The sequence below is a fragment of the Vanessa atalanta genome, chromosome 6 (assembly GCF_905147765.1).
Source record: "Vanessa atalanta chromosome 6, ilVanAtal1.2, whole genome shotgun sequence".
NCBI classification, from domain to species: domain Eukaryota; kingdom Metazoa; phylum Arthropoda; class Insecta; order Lepidoptera; family Nymphalidae; genus Vanessa; species Vanessa atalanta.
This window is the reverse complement of record NC_061876.1, coordinates 11,434,242-11,445,403: the sequence shown is the minus strand read 5'-3', so window position 1 is coordinate 11,445,403 and position 11,162 is coordinate 11,434,242. Positions and strand designations below refer to the sequence as shown.

General features: G+C 29.1%; 2 protein-coding genes across 2 annotated transcripts; one reads left to right on the top strand and one right to left on the bottom strand.

The window, feature by feature from the left end:
- Nucleotides 1-4,427: 4,427 nt before the first annotated feature.
- LOC125064875 (23 kDa integral membrane protein-like) lies at nt 4,428-8,879 on the top strand. The gene is made up of 5 exons (XM_047672168.1): nt 4,428-4,713; nt 6,667-6,867; nt 7,118-7,279; nt 7,840-8,097; nt 8,632-8,879. The coding sequence occupies exons 1-5, from the start codon at nt 4,609-4,611 to the stop codon at nt 8,824-8,826; spliced, it is 921 nt and encodes a 306-aa protein (XP_047528124.1). The 5' UTR covers nt 4,428-4,608; the 3' UTR covers nt 8,827-8,879.
- Nucleotides 8,880-9,051: 172 nt separating this feature from the next.
- On the bottom strand, nt 9,052-10,557 carry LOC125064874 (alpha-ketoglutarate-dependent dioxygenase alkB homolog 4). The gene is made up of 2 exons (XM_047672167.1): nt 9,646-10,557; nt 9,052-9,395 (listed from the first exon to the last, which is right to left on the bottom strand). Exons 1-2 carry the CDS (start codon nt 10,395-10,397, stop codon nt 9,152-9,154), a joined length of 996 nt encoding a protein of 331 aa, XP_047528123.1. The 5' UTR covers nt 10,398-10,557; the 3' UTR covers nt 9,052-9,151.
- Between the last annotated feature and the right edge of the window lie 605 nt (nt 10,558-11,162).

Sequence of the window (11,162 nt, the reverse complement as noted above, 5' to 3'; positions counted from 1 at the left end):
GTCTATAAGTCGCTACTTTATTCAATTTATGAACAGCTTAAATTATAAAACATCAATACAGACTGAAGGACTCGATTTTTTTTGCGATTCTTCATTTTATTCTCATTCATTCTCACTTATTCTCAAAGACCATATTGTAATAAAATTCTCTTAATTTAAATAAATTGCTGCTTTTACACAAACATTGTTTTTATACTTTATTCAAGTAAGATTTTACAAACAATTTTGAATCGTCAATTTTTTTTATCATTATATAAATAGTATTAAACAAAATCGCTTACAGCTGTCTATCCCTATATATGCTTAGATCTTTAAAATTACACAACAGATTTTGATGTGGTTTTTTATAATCAATAGATTGATTCAATTTTATGATAATTTTAGAGGTTTCTAAAGCGATGTGGTAAATAAACACATTTTTTGCGCTTACATTGCAAACGCTGACTTAACTCTACGAGAAAGATCAAAAAAATGTACTACAGTATTGTACACCTTAAAAAGATCTTCAAAAAAGTCTGTGATAGTATATGTCCATCTCTTAGGAATAAACACACAATGATCATTTTTTATCCTTTACTATTTACGGGAAATAAAGGTCTATTTTCAAAGCGATTTAAAGCAATACAGCATTAATTTTTATCCTATTAAGTACCTTAAATACATTGTGAATTTAATATAGATCAATATGACCCTTTACAGTATGTAATTTAAATAAATATTTTCGAAGATATTACATATTTAAAACGCAGGGACATAGCGGTTTGTATTGTCTAATGACTGAAAAACTGTGAACGTTGTTAGACATTCTGTAGTATATTTAGTATCAGCATTGCACTCGTGCGAAGCCGGGGCGGGTCGCTGGTCAATTATATACCTAACATTGTACTGAGCCTAATATATATTATTAATATGTTTCAACAAAAAATCTGAATGTAATCATTGAGAAAGTTAAATCAACAACTTATATCTAATTATTCATCCATGTATGTTTTATGTTATCAATATAATTTATTTTAATGGTTTCCTTAGGCATGTAGTCAAATGGCCTCCTAATGGTAAGTGGTCACCACTGCCCATAGACATTTGCACCGTATGGATTTTTTACCATTTCTTACATAGTCAATGTGCTGCCAACTTTGGGAACTAAGATGGTATGTCATAAGAAAAAAGGACCCTAAAATATTATATTTTGAAACAGTTGTTATCGCAACGCGGTCCATCAACTTTCGTGCTAAGCCTATATACCTAAATGTAAAACTAAGGGTTCAACACGAGAATATTTATACGTATAGTAATACTTTCTTGATTTAGATATGCTAGCAAATATGTACCTAAATTTTAGGAAAAGTAATCGCCTATTTAATATAACCTGAAATTACGAAGCCGTATCTCGTACTTAAAATAAGTACCTATAATAATAAAAAATAAAAATCACAAAATGCTGCACGTTTATGATTTCATTGATTAATTTTGTGTCTATTCGAACTTTTCATACTTAGTACATAGTTTTATTATTCATAAGTATTACGTTCGTGTGTTAAATGAATAACTGATAATGCTATCAAGCCATATCAATATGGATCAGAGTATTATCATGCCTACACTGCTTTTGTTTTGTGTTTTATCGACATAAATAACTTTACCGGTCGTATGTACTTTATAAAACAAGGTCCTCTTTGTACAGAACGAACAACACAGACGGACGATAATATAGATCGATGCGAAGATATTTCCTAAGTCATATTTCAGTACTATATCTAATTATTGTATCAAATTAAATAAAAAAAAAAACAAAAACATTCTAGCTCGATAATATCTACGACGTTTGTATGTAAGTAACGTAATTTTCAAGCCAGTCATTATTTGGTATTAGGGCTTTGTGCAAGCTCGTCTGTGTAGGTACCACCCACTCATCAAATATTCTACCGCCTAACAGCAGTACTCAGTATTGTTGTGTTCCGGTTTGAAGGGTGAGTGAGCCAGTGTAACTACAGGCACAAGGTACATAACATCATAGTTTCCAAGGTTGGTGGCGAATGTGCAATGTAAGGAATGGTTACTATTTCTTTCACTTACCATCAGATGGCCCATTTGCTCGTCCGTCAACCTAAATCATAAAATAAAAATAAATAAGTAGTTCTGGTTATTAAAATTTAAAATTAAAAAGAATTTGTTAACAATATGAGCAATATCCGTGTATGACGGATACGATTACATAGTGTAAAACTATTAATCTTTTTGTAACATATTTATCTATCCACTAGACTTACAAGAAGTCAATAACAAGTCGGTTTAATAATTTTGTGTTTTTGATAAAAGAAACAAATTATTCGTTCTGTTTTATATAATAAAAACAAACTTACTTCTAGGTTGATTTTATTTTTATATTCAGTTATTGCAATTAGAAAAACAATAATACAAAGTCTAACTCTTAAATCAATCTGTTACGAGCACAAATTAGTAGATTATATATCATTTGGACGTTAGAATCATTATATAATGATTCAACTTGTCTGCTGTTTAAAAATATAATGCCTTTATACTAGTGGGTCACCGACCAAAGAGCCAAATCTTTTGCCAAATTTATAACCTTATCTTGTAAAGATTTGTTTCAGCAAAATAACGTGCCATTTATAATAGTAAGCTTCACATTAGAGGTATTTCAGAGCTTATTCCAATTGTCGCTCCTCAAATTCTGTCATTTTTAGCCTTATTTGCGTGTACTGCGTGTGCGTATGTGTGTGACATGCAACGACGAGCGATACGTCCCTTTGTGAGCGATTTTGGGCGTTGCGTTTTAATGTTGATAGATAATTTTGGAAAAAATAAATATATAATAATTAATTGTAATTTAAATTAAAAAAAATTTTTTTTACAAAACAAAGACTTAATATTCACAATTGCGTATATTTTTATTCGGTTGACGATGTAGTTTGAACCATTAAGGTTGAACCATTGAGCCATATATAGCCATTGAACCATTGAGCATGTAGCTTGGTAATCATTACTAATATGAGAATACATTTTTTTATCGATATTCCAAAAGAAGGCAATTTAGTTTATTTAGTGTTTATAGAAATAACTTAAAACTCATTTTTATATGTAAAACAGCGTTCAATTCACTATACAATTCAAATTTTTGAATTTTCAATTAATAATTTGCGAAATATCAGTAATATTATTATCAATAATATAGCTTTTTTAGGACTTTTTCAATAGATCCTATTAATAAGAATTTAAATTTTAATACAGTATATTTTGTTTAAGTACCTAACTGAATAATATGTTATCATCATAATCCCTTTAAAAAGTCCCGTGAAAACGGTTAATACGGCATTGACGCTCCTAAATCAAATCAATCAAAATATACTTTAATCAAGTTGGTTTTTATTTTATAAGCACGCTTTTACTTTTACTTTTTTTGGAACTGTATTAAATGTAAAGCTTTCATCGGGTCGGAATGTAGATTCTAACGAGAAGAATCGGAAAGAAACTCAATAGTTACTCTTTTTTTTCTCAGTAGTGTGAATTACATAACCATCCTTACATCCTTCCAAATCTATCCTTACATATTTAACTATTTGAAATTATAGATAGAGTTTATCGGGCGACTTTTTAAAAAAGACAAAGATTGCAAGAAGTTTATTTTGAGGTATTCAAGTATCTGAAAAGGTGTTGTCCTTTCGCTATTTCACAGAACTTTTTTAAATTAAATTAATAAACAGCGCCTATCGATTATCTATCAGTAAAAAAATTAAGTCATCAATAGAAATAATTCAAATGTATTTTAACTATAAAAATATGTGTAAGCTATGTATTCTGGAATAAAACAAACAAAAAAATAATCGACTTCAAATTTCACTTTTACCAAATGGGACGTATATTCTCAACAAAAAAAAAATAACAAATTGGTACATAGATGACAGAGCTCTGAGGAAACAAAAATAATATAAACGAATTGTTAACCTCGTTCGTTTTTTTAAGTCGCTTAAAAAAGACAAACGAATCGATAACCTCCTTCTTTTGATGAAGTCGGTTAAAAATTGTATCCATAGTTACAAAATGTGTAACATAAATTCATTGATACTGGAAAATCCTTTCGAAGAGATAAAAGAAATCCCATCGAAATTTAAAAACAAAATACATTGGTAAGTATATGTGAATTTGATTGAGTGGTGACTGACATGCTTGTTGTAGTAATTTATTATGATGATTTTCTTCACAGTTTATGCTTCTCTAGAATTTTCCGCGCTACGATATTATTCTTCCATTATCATTGTTTCATATTACACAATGCCGAGCTAATATTAAACTCTACTATTCAGTCCCAATGTACTCGTAATGTTATTACTTCTGTAACGTACAAAAATAAGTCGAATATCCAGCGAAATTATATCAATTAGCGTATTATCATTAAATATATAACTGATTTATATTTCCCGTCAACGATTTTTGATAAAAGTGTATGATAATCGTTTCGTTGAATTTTTAATCTTTGGCCGAATATCCATAAAAGCGTTATCAGCATCTATCAAGATACGAGGCTCGATACCTTATTTGTGGTTTCAGTGCACACAGTACGGCGGAGAGTGCTGTTTAAAGTGAATAATGGAAATTCAAAATACACAAAAAATGAAGTTTACCAAGACTGAAACTGAGTACAACATGAAGTCTATAAGATTTCTGTTGTTGACGATTACTACTATGTTTATTGTAAGTATTTTTAACAATAAAGTATATAATTGTATAAAGTTCTCATATCATTGTGTAATATTTAAATAAAAGGTATTAATTGTGAAGTAGTAAGTCTCGATTTACGATACACTACCTACAGGCTGCATACTATTACAATATTGAGCGAGTAGATTTAATATATCCTAGAAAAAGGGAGAGCGTTCAGAGAATGTTATGAAATTAACGAAAAAAAAGGCTTGATAAACATAAACTTAATAAATTGGGAACAAATACAAATTTACAAATACTTCATATATATAAATAGTAATAAGTTGCGTCCATAGAAATTGTTATTTTCATTGACAACCTTATAATCTTTAATAATAAATAAATTTTTCCTTTTTCTTTGGATTTTTGTTTATATCTTTTATACTCATACTAATTACTGTGGATGGTTCACTCAGTTTATTCTGAAAATAGAAACTATATTTATATGTTACGAAACAAGAGATACGTATTTATGAAGTGCTTTTACCTACTTTACCTATCAATAACATATGATTCTAAGAACATACAGGGCAATTACCCGTAGCTGTTCCGGTTATTATGATTTTCTATTTTGTACTGAGTTCTATGTCTATATATATCGAAATATAGTTTTATAATTGGATTAAGACTTTACACTTTTAATAATATTGACCATATTTTTTGATATAGAAAATAATTTAGATATATCAATAATACCATAATGTGAATCTTAAATCATATAGAATTAAATCAATCTACTCCCAGACTTTCCTGCATCAAACTCATAATACCTATATTACTATAAAACATTTTTTCTACGATGCATAAATTACATTCAATGTTTTGGCTGGTTTATTTATAAAAATCGAAAAGCACCTTATTGTTTATCGAATATGATTTTATCTAGTGATCCATTTCATAAGTATTTTAAAAAATGACAATGTAAATAGCATTCATAGATAAGTATTTTAATGATGAATCCATTAATTTTTTTTGTTTGTCAAATTAATAATCAAAGGATGAATCAATAAATGTTATCAGCCATTGGAGTATGAATTAGTTCGCTTGCCATTTGCCTTAATTTTACTTGTATGTCACGTTTTATTTTAAAAATACAATCATAATTTTATTACTGTTTATTTTATTTAAATACAGTAATATTACCAAAATACAGATTCGACTTTTCGGAAATATATTATGCGAGTTTACTTAGAGCATAAATTATAAGTAAATTTCTTATTAACAAGTTTTAGAAATTAATTTATTCGTTTTTCTGATATAACATTATAATATTAATAAAATGACGTATTATTTCTATATCTAAGTATATATACATTATATAAGTACTACCTTTATTAATCAATCTTTTTAATTAACAAATGAATACCAAACATCATCGGCTACAAGATAATCCTTAATGGATTATATAGTGGATTATATCATATAGTTATATGTATAATTAATTGAAAACTTTCGTAAAACCACGAATTAAAAAAAATAGAATATAAAACCGATAAGATTAAAAGGTAATGTTATAATTCTTACATCCCAATTGTTACAATTTTTTTTTAATGGTATTATTGTAAAAAAAATTATAGAACAATACATTGGTCAATCATACGCAATGTAATAAACATTTCTTCTGTAGCTTTTGATGCCTTTAGAATAAAAAAAGTAAAGAATATCGAGTTCTCTCACGACAATAAGGTTAGGTCTTGATTCTTTATAGGGATCGTTCTGACAAATTTATTTCAAATTATGCCATGGAAAGTTATGAAAATTCGTTAGTTAGATTTCGATTAATTTTCATATAATATTATGATACATTAAATAATACTATAAAATTATGAATGATGTTGTAAGAATATTTTTAGAATCTAAAGAATCTAAAGAAAGTATTTAAGTACTTAGTTATATATATGCCAGGGAATAAATATTATGTATAAATTATGATTTAACTTTCAGATAATAGCAGGTTTAATGATCGTCCTGGGATTCTCCGTATATTCCCACTATCACACATTCTCGTTCTTCTACGAGAGCGCCAAAACGGGCCGGTTCTTTACGCCCTCTATTCTCAGCATTATCATGGGCATGTTCCTTCTCATCGTCACTCTATTTGGATTCTTTGGTAGCTTAAAACAAAGCACATGTTTGGTCAACCTGGTATGTTATATTGTAACTTTTTTTATATTAACTGTACTTTGAATCTTAGACGATTCTACGATTTGTTAAATACTGCCCATTTACTCAGTTTTTTAATAATTATCTTATAAAAACGTCGGAGGAATAATAAATTGCAAATGAAATTTTTCATAAACATAAAACAATAATTCAGTCGGTTGGCGATTGAGACGAATCCATTTGTTGGCTAAAATAAAATCAATTGTATAATTAAATATATCTTGTATTTCAGTATGCATTTATTTTGGCGCTGATGTTAATAGGAAAATTGGTTGTTGTGATACTTGCATTTACGTTAGACACACAGTCACTGAGAAATTACATTTATATACCAGTAACAAAATATGCCGCCGATCCAGAAATTGCAATGGAGATTGACCGTTTACAAGTTTGCGTAAGTAACATATTATCTAAAAGTTTTCCTATAAGTATACCTAATTGGTATATTCAAACAAAAAAAAAATCTATCAAAATGATTGCAGTATAAAGAATGAGTAAGTCAGTGTTTATATTTTATTGTTAAATACCATAGCATGTGGCGTATTGGTGGTTTCAATAGTGGTTTGAGTTTGTTGGAGGGCCAACGCCTTTTGGCAAAGGCTAACAGGCGGTCAATTTATTTCACCGCCTATCTATTTCATAAATCTTAAAAATTTACCTATTACTTACATTCAACCGAGGGTCAAGAGCGATAGGGTGAGTCAAATGCAAACTCGTGTAAATCGGTTACCATCCCAACAATTATTTAAGTACACGTTGTTCAGGTCTAAATGGTGGATATAAGAGATAAAAAACAATTTAACTTCTGACTTTTTAAAGGTCATTGTCATTTCATAGTTTCTGTTCATTCTACAGCTCATTAGTCAGGTTGTTTGACATTGCCTGATTCCTATATTAAATTATACCCAAAGAAAGCTCCTATTCATCAATTACATGTATTCAAATTCTCATCAGCTGAACTGCTGCGGAAGCAATTCCTACTTGGATTACGTCGGAATGGAATTCTCATCTAACCAAACAACAGTGGTCGTGTCTACTCATGTCAATGGTGACCAAGTGGTAGTTAAGGTACCTGAGACCTGTTGTATCACAAGAGGAGATGAATTCTGTACAACTATGAGGGCTAACAGCTGCAAAGCCGCGCTGGTCAATTTGTTCGTGCAGAACTCTAGTGTGATTGGCGTTTTGGGTGTATCTGTTATGTTTATACAGGTAAAATCATAAATACATTATTCTTAATTTTATTAGGAATGTAAAAATTAGCAAAAGTTATTCAAATTGTCTATGTCTAAATCTACTTGTCTTTGGTTAGTTCGAGTTTGATTTGAGTATCTATAATATTTGACAACATGCCAGAAGGCTGTTAGAGTAGGGACTGGGGTCAATGCCAGAAGACTCTGTAGTAATACTCAGTATATAGTTTAGTTAGTAAAAAAATACAATGACTCTATTGTGACAATAACACAAGTTGAAAACAATTTCAAAGATAAACTTTGAAGTTGTCACTTCTCATGACTTAAAACTTGCTTTTTGAGAATACTTTCTTATTTTACATTAGCTTCATTAGTATTGGATTAACTAGCACATAAATGAAGCAATTCCTCGCACTCTTCCACATGTATTATTTTACATATTTTTTTATACTACTTTAAAACTTTTTAATATGTACTTTAAAACTGATTGATAGAATTTTATCAAAACTCTAAACAAATTACATGAAATAATTAATATTATTCTTAATTTCAGTTATTGGGCGTTATATTTGCGCTCCTTTTAGCAAGATGCATCCGGAAGATGAAAAGTGAAAAGACACTACAAACTTGGAAAATTAAGGAGCAAATGATTTTGGCGCGGCAAGAGAACGAACAAAGTACACACCGCACAGAGGACAATATAGGAGATAGTGTTTATATCGCACATCATGAGTGCAGTACAGCTTAAATGAAGAATTACTTTATTCATTTTAATTTATTTAGCTGTATTTTATCATAGATTTTATAATAAAATATGTATTTATCATTATTTTGACATAAATAATAATTTATTATTCTTTTTTTTTTATAAAGTTTTGTTTCATAGCAAAGGTTGCACTGTGTACATTTTATAGTATGTAGCACATTTTTATAGTGTTGATTATTTAATGTGAAATAAAAGATGGTTATTTCAAGACACAATACATTTTAATTTAGAAATGTTGTACAATACATGTAAATTGATTTAAATAATTGCATCAGGGGCAAGTTTACTAAGAGAAACTATATGTATATTATATACTTAACTTATTTATAGCTATATCTTGCAAACAGTTTTTATATCTTTCCTGGTGATCCCAAAAATTTTTTGCTTTATTTCTGATTTCATGACCAATAACATTATGAGTTCCATTGTTCATGTATGGTGGAGTGAACTCTCGGTAAGCTAAGCACACTCTCCTTGTTTTAATGTCTTCTCTTAAAACAGCATGTTCCCAGTGATATCTTGATTCTCCGTAAATAATTAGAAGTGATCTCCTGTAAATATATAATTTAAATTATAAAGAGTCCTGAATTATTATATAATAAATATTTGAATTCAACACTGTTTTTTAGAGCAGCTAGTATACTAGTGATAAGTATTAATTCAATATTATACAACAGGAATTTTATATATCACATTAAATTCTATAATTAAACTGGTTAAGCAATGAAAGCTAGCGCATATGAACGAGATAACTATTATCTAAATAAAAAATGTTACAAAATGTTGATAAACTTAACTTACCTTATCATCGGTATTCTTATTATTACATCATTGTCTTTTAGTGGCTTACAAACTTCTAACATACTTGGTCCTTTATCTATAAATTCTAAATTAATACTGCCATCGGTGTGAACTACAGGTGGATAGCTTTCCGCACAAATCAGATTGTATTTCTTTTTATCTCCTTTAAAAGGTGTCATAGTGAGGACAGAATCAGATAAGACATTTACTGTGACAATTCTCTCACCCCATATCCAACAGTCATCTATATGAGGATCGATGGACGCACCTTTATTAGGATCATATTCTAAGGCACATTGCTCAATCACTTCATAACCTTTAAGTAAGTCGACATCATTAAATCTATCTTGTAAATATTTGGAAAATTTAGGAAATCCATCAAAATTACCAGCTACAATCTTTTGCTTTTTAAAATTAGTCTTTGGCCCGAAGTTTTGTTTACGCCGCCCGCTCTGCGAAATGTCCCAGGGAACTTCATCGATATTATTTATAAGTTGATCTTCTTCGGCTTTTGATATAAAGTCCAGCTTTATATAAACGCCCGGATATTCTATCGATTCACCTTCATGATTTGGATGTTGTTTGTACAGGTCTATATCCCAGCCGCTCCACGCTTTATCACACAGGGGACAGTATACATAACTCTTCCCTTTATCAAGAGGTATTGTGTTTTTAAGACCATCTGCGCCGTAATACGTTTCACAAACAAGGCACGTTCTGCAGCCCTTACATCCACAGGGTCGTGGTTTCATTTTGAACTTTTGGTATTTCACAATATTTTGATATTTCTTGTACTAATCAGCTACGTGGTCTTTACGTTCTAAGTAATGACTACAAAAAAACATTATTGATTATTTTTCGACTGACACTAAAAGTAAATTTCTAACCACAAAATCGCAAGTGACATTGACAGCTCGTATACATAATGACATGACATAATTATATATATTAGTGACTATAAAAAATAAAACCGAAAATCGATATTACATGAAATATTTCAAATATTTTCTGGTAGGCTAGCTAATAATTTTGGTAGAGAGTTCCGAATATATTAGGAAAAACTATGTCGATTCATAACTAAAAATAAACTAAACTATTTTGTTAAAAATCAAACTTGATTACAAGTATTCTTACATTACAGAAGTCACAACTTCATATGATAATTGCATTGTTATCGATAGGCCTATAGTAATAGGCCTATAATAATAATAAATAAATACTTTGCCTAGTGGTCAGAGATTTACTCGCTGTTGTTTAATATTTTATTAACTTATTATGTATATTTTATATTCACTTTACAGACTTTAATTGTGAGCGATAGCGATTTGCATAAATAAAACACAAACATGTGTAGAGTAATTACTTTAATAGAATCAACAGTATGAAAAACAATAATAATACGTCAAATACATAATTTATTTGATGATTAAGAACAGTTTCATACAGATAACATCATAATAGATAAAAAACAATTTGTGATAAATATATTTTAACAAATATTTTCGAAAAGAAAATAA